General features: G+C 44.1%; 1 protein-coding gene across 1 annotated transcript in view; it reads left to right on the forward strand.

Annotated features, from left to right (window-relative positions):
- Positions 1 to 21790, forward strand: part of LOC146856812 (uncharacterized) — a 1211343-nt gene that overhangs the window by 69931 nt on the left and 1119622 nt on the right. Inside the window, exon 4 of the mRNA XM_085646995.1 lies at positions 926 to 1077. Coding sequence (XP_085503121.1) covers positions 926 to 1077 — 152 coding nt within the window. The remainder of the gene's footprint in view (positions 1 to 925; positions 1078 to 21790) is intronic.

The following is a 21790-nucleotide window of genomic DNA, read 5'->3' on the forward strand; positions in this document are numbered from 1 at the left end:
GAGTTTCAGCCATGCTGATTCCTGTTTTCCCTCACCCAGGAGGGATGTCCAACTTGTGACCAAGACGGGTACCTAAACACATTCACCCACAGGTGATGGGGAGTTGAATCATCCAGTAAGGGATTTTGGCAGATCACCCACCCTAGGGAACTAGGTTAGGAAGCGTATAGTAGGAGTATATTATACAGAGTACTTATATGCCAGCACATATACATTGCTTCGCAACAATAGTGGACTTGTTTATCATTTTCACTGTTCTCATATTGCCAATAACTTTCATCTCCTTCTGTCTATCAATCATTGCAGCACACATATTTTATACCAGATTCACAATGTTTTAATAACTATTGAAATGCCCCTTTTGTATATTTCTTGTGTATCTCTCTGGCTACTCACAAGGGACTGAGAAAAAAGGTTCGAGATCTGTTAACCTGATTCCTTGGTGAGTCAGGAGTGTCATGTTCTGAGGTTGTCCTCTCCATTTGTTACCTTCTCAGGTTTAGGGGGACTTATGGTGACACTGTGAGCTAGCAGAACTATAGGCCAACAGATCCTGAAGGTGCACATGGAATCAGTCTTGCACAGTCTCAATGTCTATGTTGTACAACAAATGCACAGTTACTACTGAGGAAGTAGGAGCCCTACAATACTGGGTTGTTGAAGATGTTGCTAAACTATCTTCTGTTGTTCATCACTGTGCTTCAAACTAGAAGTCAGTCTTTGTTTACAAGGTACACTTATGTTGCATGTAACTGTGTTGGCAGAGTGCAATCATTTCCACTGGCTCAGATAGTCAATGGCAAAAGCTGGACATACTGAGGGCAGATTTGTTATTCATCTTCCCACTATTCAGGTGGAGAAATTTGTAGGAAGAGAGAAATTCCTGCTACTTGCCTGATGAACACTGTCCATTTACTTTTAATAGGTGGCTCCACAGTGCAGAGTTGTGTGCCCTGCAGTAGTGGGTTTTACTGTGCTAGTGCTGGTCTGAGCTCGCCAACAGGCGTCTGTGCTGCCGGATTCTACTGCCCAGCAAACTTCTCTTCCATCAGCCCCATGGCTTTTCTCTGCCCGAAGGTAACATAATTTCTATTACTTTTCTCCACAACACTTAGCACCATCAGTACACAAATATACTCAAATTCCATATGTGATAAATCCTCATAAAGTATCTAGGTATATTTATTGCATGAATACTACTGAATTCTGTCACCCAAAGATGTTCTTTCCCCAAATCCAAAATTCCAGGTTGTGGGGAGATGAGTGTCTAATCAACACAACTGTATCAGTTGCAGTACATCAATACTAGGACAGATAATGCGACACAATTTGTTTGGTCTGTTTCCATGCCGAAAACTTTCGAATGACCCCCTCCTCCTTCCACACATAAAACCGGTCACAGATGAATCATTGAAGTGATTAAAATGCATTAGTACCTTTCTGGTGGGCAAATTTTAAAACTGTACTTCGTCACATGTGCTTTACGAGGGCATAGGCCCTCATTTATTTCATGATCAGCTACTCGCGGGGTCTACAAACACACTGTGTTGAAATATCTTTGCTGTAATGTGGAAGGTGGTGAACTGTTAATTTTACTCTGTGCATTCTTCAGCTTTGAAGTATTTTCCTTGGGAGGTGTAAGGTGGGGTGGAGTGGGAGTGCAGAACCAGTTACATGACATCCATCCCTTCTTCTATATTTATAGAGTGAATTAGAGCTTTCTATTTATGTCTTAGTGCATTGTAGAGGTCTGTGATTTATGAGACAGCCTTATCATTCAGACCTATCAATCTGATAGAGACTTCTAGCCGCAGATTCCTAAACTTAGAATATTTCCTAGGCGTTAGACTGGATCCATACATTTTTTAGCAGTAACCCTGTGCGCTGGTAGGTGGCATTGTTTGGATTTGCATCAGTGGCATCCGATCCGGATATGATGTGCACAATACCTATATAAGTGCCATCCTGGAGACAAACTAAACCACCTACTGGCATGCAGGGGTACGTCTCAAAAACCTCCAGATCCAGTCTGATGCCTACAAAATATTCTATGGTAAGGAATCTGCGACTAGATAACGTCTCTACCAGATAAAGCATTACCACAGGTAAGTAACTTATTGTTTGGGTACATATTGTACTTACTGTTTTCCTTTGAAAATAGTTTTGCTGAATGTTGGAAAATATATTTATCTATAGTTGAATAGTGGAGCTGAGATATAGATAACAAATGTGCAGCCTCTCTTTCCAAGAAACGGCTTTTCATGTTACCACATTCAAAGGTACGTAGTTTTACCTTGAAATCCGCAGACCTCAGTTCTTCTAATCCAGTTTGGGTAAAGGCCCAAAAATTGCATGACAGGGGCAGAAAGAAGAAAAGCAGTGTCCGATCTTCTATTAAGTTTTTAGAAAATCATTTTATGTCGGAAAAAAGACTTTTCTTTATCAGATTTGGAAACGTTTAGGCAAGTGAAAAAATACAACACAGTCCGCAAATTTCGAACTGATCAATGAAGTAAGCCAGAACAGTTTTACAATGATAGCATTTCTTCTTGTTGCTAATGCCTCTAGGGGCAACTGCCCTTACGTACGAGAGCATTTTTCCATAGACACAAAATGGGTAAAACTCTTTTGCTATTTCTGACCCAATGTCTCTCAGGGGTCTGTGGCAATTAATACGTAGGTACTGGCAATGTATATGATGGCTGCCTCTGAATATACAGTTCATTTTGATTCTGCCCTCTTGATTCCACCCGCCCTTCCACCACCTTCTAATTTTGTGGGATCCTGGAGAGCATTTTCGCAAACACTCATTTTTCATTAAAAAAGTTACTCATTTATTGAGAGTAGCAAATTTAATTGGTTTCATCTGTTGTTTTTCCGTCAGGCTCGGTTGTCTTTGTCTACTTGGCTGCCTTCCTCATGCGTCTTTAGTTTTATATGAATATTGGTTTAATTTGACAAACAAACTACCAGAAAATCTCTCTTCATACAGTAGCTATTACGGTGTCCGCTGTTCTAGTGGGCATTCCTTCTTAACCTATCACGCCACCACAACAGACCTTGACATCCAGGCATTTTTAAAGATTCCAAAATTTTCATCCCTACTCTCTTCTTGCTCCTTCGTCCCCTCTCTATTTTTCGGGGTTAACCGCACTGTGTGGCCATTTCCACCATCTATATTTATGTGTCATTTTTCCTGTATTTTGTATGCATTTAGATATTATTTATTCGCACCTCTCTAAATTTCATCTTTCCCTTCTCTCAGAATATCTTTGACTCTGATTGCTTCCAACTTTGTTTAGCTTTTACTTATCGTTTCACTTCTTTGACTCAAAAAGTTGTATATTTTATAAAGAAAGTTTGTACCCCACGTAGCACTTCACACCAGTTGCACTTACCCCCAGTATGTTTTCTGACTAAGTTAAGATGTTGATTTTCCACAGCTTTAAAGAACTGAGAATTCATCTCCCACTGAGTGTATTATGTGCACATTTTCTAAGCTCGACTCCTGCATACTCAGTATAGAACTTCTCTAGAAGCAAGTGTACTTATATGTGAATCTGTGATAACAAGAATCCATCATAAATTATGGTTTGTGTTACTTTTTATAGCACAGATAAACTGGTATGTGAAATTAAAATATCTAGAGTGAGAAAAACAATGTTCAATCAAAAGCTCAGAGACACATTGTGGCCTATGCCAGTTGAAGTCTGTCTGAATCTGAACATGCTTATTCTCAGCCAGAGTTGGAAAGTCTAGTTGTGGTGTGGGCCTGCGAACATTTTCATGTGTTTCTGTGTGGAAAATATTTCACCATCATCACAGATCATCATGCGTTGTTCACCATCTTTGGAAACCTGAAAGAAAAGATGCCTCCTTGCAACTGCAAGAGTATGATTACGAAATTGTACACAAGCCAGGGAAAGACCATAACCCTGCTGATTGCTTTTCATAAGTGCTGTTACCATGCCAAAGTTGGACATCCAAAGTGGCTGAGAAGTATGTTAACTTCATTGTTAGGTCTAGTACACCAGCAGCTCTATCACTTGAACAGAGTATTGCTGCTACCAACACAGACAAGAACATGCTCATACACAAAGATATCATTTCAACTCAATTGTAGAAGAAAAATATTTGGCCATTTCTGAGGATGTTTAATTTCTGAATTTTAAAAATGTACAAGATGAATTGTCCATCACTCGAGAAGGAATTGTATTGAGAAGCTCGAGAATTATCATACCTGAGAACCTAAGACAACAAGTTATTGAGCTCGCCTAGGAAGGACGTTGTAACATTGAAGCCACCAAATGAGCCCTGAGGGATCGAGTGTGGTTACCTCGATGAACTTGTTGAGAAAAATGGAATTTGTGTCATCTGTGTAACTGCTTATCTCCCAAAGCGACACAGCATCCATTGACTATGTCTGACCTTCCTGCACGTGTCTGGAAGAGAGTGGCAGTGGGTTTCTTTGGACCCCTGGAGAATGGTCATCTTATGGTGTTCATTGATGAATACTTATGTTTTCCTTTGGTGGAAAACGTATCATTAACAACTGTGGGGAATACCCACTTTTCTCAAACAGGCAATGGTTCACCTTTTAATAGCAAGGAGTTCAGAGAGTCAACTCAACATTAAGCATCAAAAGAGCACACCGCTCTGGCCTCAGGCCAACGGTGTTGTTGAACGATTTATGGATATACTCAAAATAAAATATTCTGCATGCGTCATTGGAGAAAATCAGTCTAGCTCTTTGTGCCTTTCGGCACTTCATCGCTGGTCGGAGTACTGCCAACTGGCTATTTTGGAGAGCCATAGGAAGTAAGCTACCACAGTGGGCATCAGACTGATCAACAAACGCTGTCATGGGTTGTGTCACTGACACTTTTCAAAAGTGCAAGATGAAAACCCATGCTGATTGGTGCCGATGAACAGGAAGCAGTCTTCAGCAGAGAGGGCTGGGTCCTGGTCAAACGGAAGCAGGAAATGGACACTCTTTTTGCTGTTTACCCACTGAGAGTTGAAAAGACCAAAGGGCACATGGTGACTGCAAATCATCCTGGAAAGTCCATCACAAGGGACTTGTCACACTTCAGACATTTGACTCGATCTTTGTCTACTTCTGAGAGAGTAAGTGAGGTAAACCCGCCTGAACGTCCAGATCAAACATCTGAACCTATGTCATTGACGATAAGTCCATGTACCACTCAACTGCATCATACTACTCGATCTGGCAAACCAGTGAAAGCACCTTGACGACTCTGAGGAAATATGATGTTGATTTGTTTCGTACTTTTTATTTAAGAAAGGGGAAATGTTGAGTCTTGATGTTATGAGCATTAGGACCCTTGTGGTACTGAGAAGAATTCAAACTGGAATTACGTAAACTTCTGGGAGGTATTAAGGTGTGATCATTAAAATCAAGACATAATATGTAATGTTAGGGGGGTTATGTGATTGTATGCTAAAGAATAAAGATGTCTGTTACAGAGCTCCATGTGCAGCATGTTTCATTTGCATGTCACAGAGCTAGGGAGGAAGTGACACCCACCATACATGTTGCTAACCTGCCCCCCTGAGTATCAGCATATTTTGTCTATCGCCCCTTCCCTGGGTGTTCGCATATCTTGTCTATAACTCCTGCTCTTGATGTCAGCATATCTTGTTCGTAGCCCCTGCCCTCTTGGGTGTAAGCATATCTTGTCCGTAGCCCCAGCCGTGGGTGTCAGCATATCTTGTCCGTTGCCCATGCCCCGGGTATCAGGATATCTTGTCCCTGGCCTCAGTCATGGGTGTCAATATATCTTGTCTGTAGCCCTTGGCCTCCTGTTTGTTAGCATATCTTGTCGGTAGTCCCTGCTCTGTTTGTTTGCATATCTTGTCCGTAGCCCTTTCTCCTGCGGTTCTAACTTAAAGGTTCTCTTATTGGGAAAGTGCGTTATCTGTGTCAAGAGCTGATACTCTAATGATATCATTATGTCCCATTATCTCCTTTTACGGTATTTCTAGCTGCCTTTACTCTCCTCTGTTTTTCAGGATTATATGCTCATTATTAGCACATTTGTGTACATCCCTCTTCTGGAGATCAAATGGCAGTGTGATATCTGCCTTCCAGCGTATTGTGATGCACTCTTTAGCCAGAGTGAAAGATACATCTATAAACCAGTTACCTGCTCTTTGTGCTTTAGGTTTGGAGAGCATCCGCATCAACACACCTCAAGAATACAACAGATCTCCTTATTGAGTATCCTGTTTAGTGTATTAACTAGTTTCTCCCAGAAATCAGTTACGTCTCTTTTGTTCCATACCATGTGCACGACGTCAACATCTCTAGTTGTACATTGTGTACACTTTCGTGTGTCCACCCCATTATAAAATTCAGTAACATACATTGCATGTAGACAATGATATTGTTTATACTTGAGCCTGGCACAGTGTGAGATCCTCTGAAAAAATCCCTTGTCCATCTCCCATTCTTTTGATTGTGGGTTCCTTGCCAGCACGCTCTTCCCATTTGGGCTTGGCTGGTTGTATATTGTGTATAAGCATAAGGATCAGAGATATGTCACACCAAGAGACCAAATTGCTTCCACTTCCCATAGTGAAGAGGAGTTGTAAAGTGTTGTGTCTTGGAGGTTCATCTGTAGCGCTGCGCTGGACCTCCTTCAAATTTGCCATAAGTGAGGAACTGCATAGGTGGCAACTCTTGTTCCGCTATCCTCTGCTCCATAGTTAGGAATTTACCCTCCCTGTACCAATCCCCTATATTAAGTGAGTCCACCCCATGTCACCGATAGAGGTAATCCAGCTGGTACAAGGTCCAAATCTGGATCATTGCAATTAGCCAGACAGAGGAAGCATAGCTGATGATTGCTCTGATTTTAAATATGCATCTGTGCCAACACCTCATTGCTACATTTCATAAACTAGGAGGCTACATCGACTTCATTGCGCACTTTAGTGAAAACGGGAGCAGGTATCTGATATGGTCTCTACACATCATTCAGGATGTATCAGGGAGGGCACGCCGCTACAGTCATCTGGACACCCATTGTAGCAGGAAGGCCAGATAATAGGCTTTGCAATCAATAGCTCCCAATCTTTGTTCCGTCATATGCACCTTCAAAGAACATGGCATAGTCTATTTTCTCTGCTGCATGTCCACACTGTGATGGAATTTTCATAGTGTGCGAACCCTCCACAGGATTGTGAGGCCTAGAAACTAGAGCACACCTTGAAGGTTCTGATATTTTACCCCGAAGATGGACTCTCGCCCTTCTACCTGGCTAACACTGTGGAAGAGGGAAACATTGTGCATCACAGAAGCCCCCCAAACAGTCTCCCAACAAAGTGTCAAACAAAATGGTAAGTAAAAACAATGAACAATCAAATAAGTTGTTAAAAACCTAAAAGAAGACACAATCTATTTCTTGTGCTGGGCGCCCGTGCTGTGATGCCATTTTTATATTGTGTGAACCTTCCACTGGGCTGTGAAGTTATGAAAGTAGAGAGCACCTTGGAGCTTCTGATATTTTACCTCCAAGATGGACGCTCATCTAACCAGCTTACACAACAGGAGCGGGGAAAATACTGTAACACATAAGCCCCCAGACAGTCCCACAACAAAGTGTCAGCCAAAAAAGGTAAGTAAAAACAATGAAAAATGAAAAGAGCTGTTAAAAATCTAAAAGAAGGCACAGTTTATTCTTTCCACATGTATGCCCTTTTTCCCATGCTCAGTCCTTATTATCTCTGCAAAAGGTTCCACGGCCAATGCAACAAAGCATTCGGGATAGTGAACATCTCAATCTCATTCCACAGAATATTCCAAAGGCCTCCAAAATCACGTTGCCAGTTTTGACCTGTGGATTTCATTTTGTATGGAGTAGTTGGATCCACTGGATCCAATCTTCACCCATCTTCAAGCCTCTGAAAACTGCCTGTAAGAGCTTGTAACTAAGTCTGTCAAAAACCGTCTCCAGATCAACTGAAAAGATTAATGATCTCTTCCTGTCTTCCCTAGAAGTTGCTCTAAGTATTTTAAGCAGCTGCCGAATATTGACAGAGGTGCACCAATTTACTGACGTGGACCATGCCACAGCATTGCAGGAAGGAGGCAATTCGCTAAAACGTTGCTCAGAACTTTATAGTGTGAGTTGAGCATAGACAGGGACCCATATGATGATTTATCCAACATACCCCTTTGCTGTTTTGGCAATGACACAACCAAGGCCTCTGTCATTGTGGATGGGAGTGCACCCAACTCCTTTTCTGTGGAATTTACCATGGCTAGGTGCAGTTCCAGCAAGTCTAGATAAGTATGATGAAATTCAAGTGGGAGACCACTATTGTAGACAGTTTTCCAATTGGCATCTCTTTGACTGCAACTTTAATTAGCATCTCCATGACTAGGCCACCCATGTGATCCCTAACTACTTCTGGCACCCTCTTCATTGTGCTCCTCTGCAGATAGGCTTCTATTTCAGTTTGCAGTGCATCGAAACACCGTGCGTATATGCCCTGTGATATACTAAGAACACTTTACTCATCTTAGCGTTCGTACACCAGACAGAGTCATCCATGTCTCTAATTTGAGTAATGACTTCACCTGTGCTATTTGTCTTCGTGAGCCAGGCCAGGAGTCTCCCTGCTTTATCCCCCTTGTCATGTTGCCTCATTAGGTATCCTTGTAATTGTGACATGTCAACCTTTCAATGAGTATTGCATATTTTACTATTTCTTCTGCCAATGTGTCTCACTGTGCGAGGTCTGTTACCACCGCCTTTTCAAGTTCCCTCGGTGAAATGTCCAAGTCATCTAATTCCTTGTCTAGTGTTCTTCAAACTCGTACCATCTCCCCAATGCAATGTCCCCTCACAGCCATCCTAAAGGCTTCCCATGCTACTAATGAAGATGAAGCAGTCTTGGTTAGCATGGAAATAGGTTTTTTTTTCACTTGCTGTCGACCATCCATAAAGATTCTATCTTCTAGCATTTTGCTTGTAATCTCCAGGTAGCTACAGGTTTTATTGGGGTGTTCCCCATCAGATATGCATCAGTAATGGATTGAGGTCTGATATAGTGCCTCCCAAATACTCCATGTGTATGGTGTCAAGGGAAATATTTCTTGACATGAAGAATCTATTGAGGTGAATATGGAGATCATGTAGCACTGAATAGAAGGAATATTCAGTGACCTTTGCTCAATGTAGCATCTAACTGCCAATCCGGCAACCATTTCACTAACAATGGCGCCACTTTAGCCATTGATGTACTTGACAGCGGTGGATGGGAGAGATCCAATATGACGTACATTAAACAATATGTGTCCCCTCCCAATATCAGTGCTGCATTCATCATGGTGGATAATTTCAGAGAGAGAGAGAGAGGGAGAGAGTATTAAATAATAGCATCAGGTCGACATTGACAGCATGGAGGCAGCTTGGAGTTAATAACCAATACAAAAATGCCCTCTGGGTCTCTTTCTGCAGCGGAAGCAAAAACGGTACCCATTGACTTATCCATAATACCCCTGTGTCATAGGAAGAATATCCTGTAGCGTAGACTTGATCCCTCCACCTTCTCTGAAGTCTTGTATCCTCCTGTTGAGTTAAATGTGTTTCTGTAAAATCAGCAATTGCACCCCCCCTTCAGAGATATGCTTGTACTTTATATTTTTTAACAGCTAAGGCTAAATCTGTAATATTCCACATGATAAGAGCATATTTTCTAACGTGTGCCATACCAATGAGCATGCCTTTTCCCGTCTACTCCACCTCTTTTGGATAAAAAAAACAAGATCATACATCCCCAGGATGGACAAGATGAACTTTTCATGCATTAACTGCATTTATGGAATCAATCAAGACCAGTGATTGAAACACAATAAAGCTGTAATATTCCCGAACCCCCAGTCCCTTGGGCCAGTAGCACAGGGCCACCTGCTCATAATAACTTCAACCGAAAACTCTTTGCATCTTGCTTCTCTTCCCCGTGCAATAGGGAAGTGGTGGGGGTGCGAGGTGTTCCACTGCTCTCTATGTTCCAGTCCCACCTAGCTGACACCATCTTGCATATGTAATACACTTTTAGCGGCTGTGGCCCTTTTTGTTCCTGCTCATCCTCTGAGTATCCTCAGTTCACACTTCCCTCTGTATGCCAACCAGTTCTCTCCCAATTTCAAGAGTCCACATACTTTGTTTTTTAGACTACTTAGTCAATGGTGGGCAATTAGCCCAATACAAAGCAGTGCAAGAGATCACATCAATGGCATGTAAATACATGTATTTCTCTTCACCGATCAAGAAACAACAATAGTAATAAAAACAACCCCTAACATAACTTGGTACAGTCTGTATGCAAATGCAAAGACCTCAATAAAACAATACGAGGAGACGAATCTCAAAACACACCACTGAGATTGCCCCTGCAAGGGTTCCCTGTAATACCTTATTCCTGCTTGGCACTCCCATTCATTGCGATATACTGCCTTTCCCGACACTCTTGTATCTCGTGGGGCTGTCCACCAACCCCTCTCCACTACTTCCCCTGGGATTATGGGCTATTGCTAGATGGCAGAAGTTCCATAGTCGCCAAGCCATGCTCTTGAACATAAGTAGACTCTACTCCCTGCGATTGTGTGGTCCCGGCATCCATCCCGAACCAGACCCTTGTGCATGCCCTCCAGCAGTGTGGCCCAGGTCTCCAAGTCTTCCTGCAGTTGATCATCCTTATGGCTAAGTTTCATGTCGGTTTCCTCAGTGACAGCCCATTCCTCCACATCGCTGTGCCACAGTGTATTGGAGGGGGCACTAATACTCTTCCACCCAGTGGATATCCTCCTCTTAGCCAGCACCAGCATTAATTTCTATTTAATAGTTTCTAGTGCATTTTGCCTGATCTAGGCCTCCAATTAATACCATTACAACAAACAAATGATGGACGGAATGCTGACAATGCAGACATTCTCCCCCAGTCAAGAGATCTGGGCTAAATCCATCGTTCTTTTGCCCACTACGCCACCCCAGTTTAGACATGGCCATATGCAAATCAGTCTTGACCCTGTGCCTCATGGGAACAGTCCAGCCCGAACTGCCAAACCATGTCTTCCCTGGACCGGAATCAAGCATCCTAGGACCGGTTTCTGGCTATCAGCCGTCATCAGCCAGGATAGCTTGACTCCAGTGGCGTAGTGAGCACGGGTCCCACGTCTGGGAATACCCATCCCACTTAGGGCGAAAAGCGTTACAACAAACAAATGATGGACTGTTCGGGCTGGACTGTTCCCATGAGGCACAGGGTCAAGACTGATTTGCATATGGCCATGTCTGAACTGGGGTGGCGTAGTGGGCAAAAGAACGATGGATTTAACCCAGATCTCTTGACTGGGGGAGAATGTCTGCATTGTCAGCATTCCGTCCATCATTTGTTTGTTGTAACACTTTTCGCCCTAAGTGGGATGGGTATGCCCAGACGTGGATCCCGTGCTCACTACGCCACTGGAGTCAAGCTATCCTGGCTGATGACGGCTGATAGCCAGAAACCGGTCGTAGGATGCTTGATTCCGGTCCAGGGAAGACATGGCTTGGCAGTTCGGGCTGGACTGTTCCCATGAGGCACAGGGTCAAGACTGATTTGCAGATGGCCATGTCTGAACTGGGGTGGCGTAGTGGGCAAAAGAACGATGGATTCAACCAAGATCTCTTGACTGGGGGAGAATGTCTGCATTGTCAGCATTCCGTCCATCATTTGTTTGTTGTAACACTTTTCGCCATAAGTGGGATGGGTATGCCCAGACGTGGGTCCCGTGCTCACTACGCCACTGGAGTCAAGCTATCCTGGCTGATGACGGCTGATAGCCAGAAACCGGTCCTAGGATGCTTGATTCCGGTCCAGGGAAGACATGGCTTGGCAGTTCGGGCTGGACTGTTCCCATGAGGCACAGGGTCAAGACTGATTTGCATATGGCCATGTCTGAACTGGGGTGGCGTAGTGGGCAAAAGAACGATGGATTTAACCCAGATCTCTTGACTGGGGGAGAATGTCTGCATTGTCAGCATTCCGTCCATCATTTGTTTGTTGTAACGCTTTTCACCCTAAGTGGGATGGGTATGCCCAGACGTGGGTCCCGTGCTCACTACGCCACTGGAGTCAAGCTATCCTGGCTGATGACGGCTGATAGCCAGAAACCGGTCCTAGGATGCTTGATTCCGGTCCAGGGAAGACATGGCTTGGCAGTTCGGGCTGGACTGTTCCCATGAGGCACAGGGTCAAGACTGATTTGCATATGGCCATGTCTGAACTGGGGTGGCGTAGTGGGCAAAAGAACGATGGATTTAACCCAGATCTCTTGACTGGGGGAGAATGTCTGCATTGTCAGCATTCCGTCCATCATTTGTTTGTTGTAACGCTTTTCACCCTAAGTGGGATGGGTATGCCCAGACGTGGGTCCCGTGCTCACTACGCCACTGGAGTCAAGCTATCCTGGCTGATGACGGCTGATAGCCAGAAACCGGTCCTAGGATGCTTGATTCCGGTCCAGGGAAGACATGGCTTGGCATTTCGGGCTGGACTGTTCCCATGAGGCACAGGGTCAAGACTGATTTGCATATGGCCATGTCTGAACTGGGGTGGCGTAGTGGGCAAAAGAATGATGGATTTAACCCAGATCTCTTGACTGGGGGAGAATGTCTGCATTGTCAGCATTCCGTCCATCATTTGTTTGTTGTAACTCCAATTAATACCAAGCAGTCACACCTGGGGCAACTCCTCCCGTACGCGTGTCGTCTCCTTCCTCCGCGTCTTTATTACTCTTTGCCAATAGTCTTGGACACCCGGGCATTCCCATGCAAGAAAGGGCATTCAAACACTTGGGGCAGTCCACCCCCTTACTGTAATACAGACTCAGTATTCATAAAATGTTGTTCTTGAGACTGAAAAAGACTAGCATATGTGTAAGTATTCCCAAATTGTTTCAATCTTTTTGGAAGATCAGCATCAACCAGTAAGCCCAGAACTTTGAGCTGTGGTGTTCCTCCGGGGTCGATCCTATGACCGCTACTGCTGGTCCCGCTGGCCAAGTTTGGACTTTTTTGAATTTGCACTTGTATGCAAATACAACCTAGTTTCTTTATAATTTCAAAACATCTAAAAATGGAAAGCCTACATATAAAGATGATTTATTAAAATTGTCTCCACTTCACATGCTGGTGGATGGCTCATAATATTTTGAAACTTAATCCATCAAAAACAGGGCATTTGTTGACATATAACGCACCTCAAGTTGTAACCTTTTTATACTGGCCTGCAGAAATTAGCCCGTGCCCTAATCCTACCAAAATTGTGCTTAAAAGTGTAAATTCCCAAAATGTTGGTGAAAGACTAATTGAACAATACAGTAAACGTTTGCTATTGGCATTTTAAAACTATAAAGGGGTTACCGTCATTTTTAGAAGCTATCCTCCATATTCCAGTGGTAAATGTGCGGATTCAGTCATGACTTCATTATGAAATGCCATTTATTTAACCTCGCCAGATTGCCAAATTGGAAAATTGCAGCTCATGCAGAATGTTGCTGCAGGCCTCGTCAAAAAACTCTCATATATCAACCCGTTATTATAAAAACCTAGACTATCGACGGGTTAGGCAAAATATGTATTTTAAAGCCCAGGTTGCGATTAATTGAGCTCTTTAATTAGGCAGCCCAGAATTTTTTGCAGAACAATTTATCTGCCATTTTCATAAGTATTTTACTCCGTCCAGGGTTGCAATCCCTAATTCCGATCACCACAACCTGTGGAGTTAATGGCGAGAATCGAGCATTCTCAATAGGGGGAATGCTCTTCCCTTCCATCCAACAAAAGAAACCTAATAGTATCAGGTGAACGAAATCACTTAAAATCCATCTCTTTGAATTTTCAGATTTAGTCCTAGCTAATCGGCTCAGCTGTGCTTTCATAGAGCCTGGATGCTTCGGTCAACATTTGCACTTTTATAAGTACAATGACATAGACACAAACCAAAGAAACAGCGCTGCAAGGAAATACTCATCCTACAAATCCCATTACAAGCAGTTACTTGGGTCAGGGGAAGGTTAAAACTACTCCATCCCCCTAAACAGAGATCACCCCACTAACTACAACCTCAGGCTTCAGGCTGCCTAGGAGAGCCTTAATAGTGTTAACACCCAGGTCGGACTGAGACAGAAAATAGACCTGGGCACCAAAATAAAAGTGGACCCCATTAGTGAATCGATAGCTAAAAAAAAGGTGGCCCACATTTGCAGATTGGGGAAGTATTGAACTTGTGAAGACACCCTGTATTGGGTTTGTTAGACCTGGCACCATTGGGGTAGGTCTAGTAGAAGGTTGCTCCCCTGGTAACAGAGGTGGAGTGCAATTGAACGTGGGGCATTTGATGTGGCCTGGGCATTGAAGAAGCTGAGACCATACCTGTTTGGGACTCACTTCCGGGTTCAGACAGACGACAGGCCCCTCAGATGGTTGATGCAGATTAGGGGGGAGAATCCAAAGTTGTTGAGGTGGTCCATTTCTCTACAGGGAATGGACTTTACGGTGGATCACCGCCCTGGTACAGAACATGCCAACGCTGACGGTCTGTCCAGATTTTTCCGCCTCAGTGATGAGAACTCCCAGGAGGTGGGTAGTTCTCCCCAAATTTCAGCTGGAGGGGACACGTGTTAGACCTGGCACCATTGGCGTAGGTCTACCTTCCATTTTTGTTGTTTATGTCTCATTCATGGTTTCTGGCGTTAGATGTTCTGGGCGCTGTGCCACTGCCATTCAGTGACACAGCGCGAATGCTCCTTATTATAAAATAACTGATAAACCGGTGCAGTCCTAGTAGTACCAAGGAACATGCAAGGGAGGTCGAATTTGGTATGCTTCTGCTCCAAATATTAACGTGCATCTGGTAGTAGTGATTGTCTTTATGTTCTGCATGTGCAACTGACACTTTTGGAAAGTAGGTATCTTTTTGTCTAAGTCTTTCTGTGTGTTTCACTGGTATGTGTATTGGTTGTCTGGTTTAGAGGGCCAGGGCAGGCTGGGGCTGACCTAGGTCGAATGGAGAAATCTGCCGTTGAAGTATGAGGAGGGGTGACCCCTTTGATCTGAGCAGGGCTGTGCCTGGCAAGGTGAATTATGGCTCCACCTCCCGCTGGGTGTCTGATGGTGGGCCCCTCTCCCTGGAAAGGAGGATGCAGCCTCGTAAATAAAGTGACCCAAGTCGACACCAAACTGGTTCTGGCCGGGTCAAGTGATTTGTGACTTTCTCAAGAACAAAGACTTCTGGGGTATAAAGATCTGAGCTGAAACCCCTTTGGTGTGTAACTTTGAGATGCCAAGATGAACCTCTGGGCATGTAAACAAGAGGGAGAGGACTTTGAAACTTCCATCCATCCACTGAAGCAACTACCCAAGGGCCTGAATTGAGCTTGCCCCCTGCCTCAGTCTCAGGGACATTAGACTTCATTCGTCAGCAGCCCGGATTCCTATTGAGATAAATCCTACTCGCAGGTGAGGCCTCTGTCGAGAAATCCAAGGCCTCTGGATCGACTGTGGGGAACGCCGCTTTTGCTTGTCTACGGAAACTATTGCTATCGCCATTGTGAGCCACTGCAGCTGAGGAGCTGTGCCGCTAAGTGCTCGCATTTGCCTTGTCTACGGAAGCTATTGCTATCGCCATTGTGGGCCGCTGCAGCTGAAGAGCTGTGCGGCTGAGTGCCCGCATAGGCCTTGCTACGGGATCCACTGTTGACGCCATTGTGGGCTGCTACAGCCGAGGAGCTGTGCCACTGAGTGCCTATCTTGGCCTTGCTACGAAAAACCTTGTTGTTGCTATTGTGGGCCGCTGCCGCTGAGAAGCTGTGCCGCTGGGTGCCCGCATTTGCCCTACTACGAGAATCAGAACCACCGCCACTGTGGGCCGCTGCAGACAAGGAGCTGTGTCGCTGCAGGCCCGCATTGGCTTTGCTACAAGAGTCCTTGCTATCATTGTTTTGTGCCGCTGCCATCGAGAAGCTGTGCCGCTGAGTGCCCATCCTTACTTTGCCACAAGAATCATCGCTATCGTGGGCCGCTGCAGCTTAAGAGCTGCGCCGCTGAGTGCCCACGCTAGTCCCACATCGGGAGCCTTGTTAACTTCCGGGTGCGCCGCTGGGTGCTTATTCCACGCCCGTCCCAGGATTATCATGAGTGCACGCTGCAGAACGCCACCGCCCAAGAACTGTGGCCGCTGTGGGTCTGCCTACCATCCCGCACCTTCCCTGAGGAGCTTTGCACCGTACCCCTTTATATCCTAAGTACTTGTACATTGTGCACCACCGGGTCGCATAGATCCCGGCCCCGAACCAAGTTTGTTCCACCCGCACGCACAAGTGCTTTCATCGCTCTTCAGACGAATCTGTAATAATGAGCATTGTGGTTCTTTGAGCATTTCTCAGTTTCGTGTTTAATCTATATAAAGATAACTATTTTTTATAACTGTTTGTGGTGTCTATTTTGTAGCGTCTTTCCTCCGTTATTGTGTATGGTCCTAAATGCTTCACACACTGCCTCTGAGATAGGCCTGTCTGCTCGTGCTACATTACCACAGGGTTGAGCAGGGTTTATCAAAGGGGGTAGCCCCCTTACTCTGACTTAGGAAGAAGGGTCACTATTCGACATCGGCGCCAGCCACTGTCGACTAGAGACCCCCATTTCTAACAGGGTGTTTTTTGCAAGGTAAGGCAGACTGTGTGCTTTTGTGCTTACTACAGGCAATGCTTGTGGTGATACGAGGAAAGAAAGAGTAAAAACCCTCCCACTAGACTAAACCATCTGACAGGCTAACCTATTAGACCAGCCCTTCAGCCTCTGCCAGATTGTGGTATATGACAATTCGACCCTGGTTGAGATCAAGTTTTGCCGAAAAATGCATTGTGCAAAAACACAAAAAAGAACACAGCGTAAGTCTACACATTCCTTCTAACTCCTGTTACCAACATGCCTATCATTTATGTAGATAAGTGGTTCTTAACCTGAAGGTTCAGTGACCTCTGAGGGTCCACGACACCAACTCAGGGAGTACGTGACTTCTTAGAAAATTAAATATTCTTTTCAGATCAATAAAGTGTATAAAAGCAAAATGTTAAATTACATTTTTTGAACGTTCTGTAAATGTGAATAAATTTGAATTTAGGTGCTAAAAATGAAATAGGTGTCTTCTTCAAAGTGTTTCCTGGGAGCAATGCAATTGCATCCAACAGAATATATAGTATAGACAATAGGCAGCTTCAATTGAATTTAGAAAAACTCCAACATTCCATTTAAATTTATTTTTTTATATATATATTTGTTTGTAAATTAAATTAAATATGTAATCATGTGTGTATTTGTTTGATGAATGCTTGCTTGTGTGTTGTTTTGCGGTTCAAATGATCGAAATTGCCTGGGAGGCGGTCCCCATTCCAATAATTTTGCAGTTGGCGGTCCGCAAAGTACCATAAAGATTTCTCAGGCGTCCCCCGATTCAGATGATTAAGTGGGGATCCACAGAAATGAAAAGGTTAAGATCCACTGATTTACACAATGGTAAGATTATGTCCTGCATCCATGTGAATGCTGAAATGCATTTACACTGCAGTGAAAAAACGTGTAACAGATTTAGTGTGCTGAAAACGCAAGGGAGTTCAACACTCTCATGGGGACATCCATGTGTGATGTGCACATCACAGCATTGGAGCCCAGAAGGGCCAATGCAGCCATTCATCCTTGGGGGTTCTTGGTAGCAGTTCAGAATGTCAAGTACAAACATATCCAGCTACAAAATTAAGCCAGAATATAAACTACCAAACAACGATATGTTGGTAGTTTAAACTCTGGCCGAGATATTTTTGTAATTAGATATTTATAACTCGTTATTTTGGTGCTAACCGGGGTTCAGTGTCATTTATTTGACAAAAACAACTTCTCTAATTTACAGCGACTAAAAATGGAACAATGGAGGTATTAAGCATTATGTAATATTAAAAAAAAAACTCCCCTCCCCCGCAAGTTTCCAAATCATCTGAACAATTCGAATGTCCAAACCACTAATCGTTCTCGGACACGCTATGAGCTGTCCCTGCCACAACCCGGTGATTATTGTGGCATGTGCAAGCAAGGTAGAACTGGTTCGTGGAAAGGAATACCATTGTTATTCTTTTTCCATGAGGTATATCGCCATACGGCAGGTGTATGATAACAAGTACTCACGCTGATGACGTAATGGGAGCTATATCTGTCCCTCTTGCCGCAGGCCTGGAACAAAGCCTGTCCCATGTGCTTTTAGTTCCAAGAAACGGTTTCTATTTTCGGAACTGTCCACTTCTCAAAGGTTCTGAACATTTAGTTCTCAGAACAAGTAAAAGCGCACCGGGAGTATGTGAGGTACCTGGCGGGACTCCGCGAGCTCCTGGAAGGGCGTTGCTTTCTCTTTCATCCCTACATGAGCTGTTTATGGGGTGCCTGTGCACCAAGCATGTCTCTACCGCGTGACTGGGAGGTAGGATCTGTCACCTAAGAGGGGTTGTGCACAGCACAGTCCAGCTCAGTTACATTCCACATTCGCAATTGGAGAAGCTAATATGGAAAGTGGTTATGTAGTTAAAGTACCCTCTTAATTTGAGCCGGTGGGTTCCGTTGGGGGACTACCTGCAATTATTTGGAGGGACCGGCACTTATTTTTCCTCAACAGATAGACGTTTCCCGAGTGCCAGAGAGCGAAAACATACTAACAGGAAAGGAGGAGGCACAGAAGGAGGGGGAAACGCGTCACGAAGGAGCAAGGGTGGGCCGGCACCCTTGAGAGAAGAGGGCAGAGAGTATCTGGCAGTGGATTAAAGAGGCCTGAGGTGGATTCAGTACTACGCTGTCTTGGTTTTGGGCGAACTGACATTTAAAAAGCGCGGGCCGCGGCCTTCTGAACAGATTCCTGGGCATCGGCAGTCACTTGTTTTGCAAAATAAATACCGAAGGTGTGAATGAAATCCTAGCTGGCGCCTGTACTGAGAATGCGAGTATCCAACTGGTGTGGCTTTCTCCCATTTGGACCCCACAGATTGGCATACCATGCATAGAGAAATTAGGATTTGCCCAAGAAGATTTTGGTAAAGCAGGCGACCCCAGAATGCAACACTGTACTATTCGCTATATATAGCGTAACAACAATATTACATTTTGCTGGATTTTGGTGGCCAAACAATACAATTGGGTGTTGTGTATCCTCTACCGCCAGCCACTGTGTGGTAACTTGCTATCCAGTTTTTTTTTTACCACCACAGACCTAATACTAGTCCCTTTTTTCGTTATCTCGTATCACTCCCCAGCTGAGCAAAAATACTAGCAGAAGAAAAAGTTCATAAAGTGACTTCCCAAAGGCTGCCAATGTGACAGTATCACTGTGATTGCATAACACGTCTGTATCACAGTTCGTTTCAGTATGGCTGTTTGATTGCCTTCCATTACTACACCATTGCAGACTCTCACCTCAACTGCTCTGGGTTTGTGTGTCTCTTAGGTCTGGTGCAGGTTCGTCTTGGATTAGCCAGACTCATCCTTGTCTGTACCATGGAGTAATCCCACTACGAGGGTGCATGACCCCTCCTTTTCCTTACTTTGGCTCAGTGACACCCTAGTGTAGAAGTGTCTTCCTTTTTCCTATTATTGTAGGGTGGCAGTAATGGTGGGCAAGGTTTCTCATTTTCTGTATCATCCAACGATGATTGGCTAGACGGTTGCATTTCTATAGTACCACTGTCAATGTAAGGCTCTTTCTCCCCTGCATTATTTGTCCATTGTTATTATGATTGTACAAAGGTACCCCTTCTCATCATCCTTTTCCGAAGTTAAACATGATTATGTGAAGCCATTGCTTCTCGACGCTCTGATCAAGTGTCGCCACAATTGTGTGATTTCTTGTTCGCTTTGGTAGTGTGTGCAGTTTCTGTTGGTGTGACATCATTCCTTTTCTGCAGAGTCACCATGAATGTTCTTTCTCTACATCCTGGTGGCGTGTCACTGTGTGCCTTCCAGGCTCTAGATTATTTTCCACAATGCAGTATCACAACGGTTGTGCAAGAGTCCTATTGCAAGTATCATGGTCGAGTGTCATAATTTTTTATTTATAAAATTTTATATTGCGCGAACTAGACCCAGTGAGGGTATCAGAGCGCTTTACAACTGTAACAACAAAAAGAAAGGTGACAGCTAGGAACACAGATAAGAGTAGCTAACAGGAAAAAGTAAATGTTGACAGTAAACATTGTAGGTCTGGCGGGATTCAGGAGTGCCTTAGTCATTCTCGCTCCGTGTTCATTAATCACAGATCCTGGTAGGAGAACAGAGTCTGAGTGGTGGTACCCATCTCGCTCTAGACCTGGGATCAGTGGAGAGTTTTGTTCATTAGAAGTAGTTTGACTTCTTTTTTGAAGGAGGAGATTGAAGGGTTCATTCTGATTGCTGGGGCAGGGCGTTCCAGGTCCTAGGTGCTGGGCCTGCGAAGGTGCGCTTGTAGGTTTATTTTTCCAAAATATATGTGGTTTCAATAGCAAGGTGTTGGTGCTTCTCAAAGTTTTGGTACCTCCTGATAATTCCAGTTTATTGGCTAGATATTTTGCTGTGTTGAGGTGCAGGGCTTAGTGTGTCATGCAGGCACATCATAGATGTGCAACTCTTGCTTTTCAGTATCATGGTACACTACATCCATGAGATGCCTGACTCCTTTTTAGGTCTCGCCTGAGCCAGCGCATGCACTGCACAGCGAGACATTTAGTGAGTGGGCTTTAAAAAGCCGACCACAGCTTTTTGGGTGTCATAGAGCGTGCGGTCACGGTCACAATGACGAGCAGAGGCGCCATCTGGCTTTCCTCTCTTGTCATGGTACGGGCACATCGCACACCACTCGCCAGATGTGCCTCCCTTTTTTATTTTTTAAAACTTGCAGCGTGCGGTGCGCGCGCTTGTTTTACACTTCCTATTATGACCCCCAAACACTCAATCCGCATTTCAGATGCTCTAAAACAGTAAATCAGTGAGCCTGTCATTACTTTTCTACTAATCAGATCTAACCTGGTATTTCTATCAATGTTCACATAGGATGCTTGATGTTTCACAATAGCTATTTCATAAGGTCAAAAAGAACAATTCAATAACCCTCAAAGCACTAACATGATAGCCAACACTCTTTTCCTTTGATAAATAGTGATCCAGATAAGTCCCAAATGGTACTCACCACACTATTGCAACAAATTGTCTTAAGAGTTAAAAGTGAACCCTTTACCGCTTCAATCACTTCAAGCACCTGTTTTTTTGCACAAAAATAAAACAACCCCAGTCCCGCCTCGATCGTTATTGTATACAAATCAATGTGTAATACCATCCCTATTCATTACAATCCTCTGCCCAACAAAGTCTAGTGTGAAGCTAAATAATAATGGAAACACGAAAACAATTAAGCGCTTCTAGGTACTTCAATAATGTCTCAAGTCCCATCCCACAGCACGCACGATCAGTTACCTGTCCGCATCCGTAACGGGGCCTCCTCCGGCAAGGTGTATACGCCAGACCCAGTACCAATTTCATTTAAATATTCCACTCTTTCTTGTGATAGGAGAGTTAAGTCGCATGTTTTCATTGCACCTGAATTTCTGGTATTTCTCTTACGAAAACATCACGGCCATTTTTGAAACTTCAATCAACATAACATATTCCAACCAAAAAATACGTGAAAAAGCTGTCAACACCAATCTAGGTGT

The sequence above is a fragment of the Triturus cristatus genome, chromosome 3_2 (genome assembly GCF_964204655.1).
Source record: "Triturus cristatus chromosome 3_2, aTriCri1.1, whole genome shotgun sequence".
In the NCBI taxonomy this organism is placed as follows: Eukaryota; Metazoa; Chordata; class Amphibia; order Caudata; family Salamandridae; genus Triturus; species Triturus cristatus.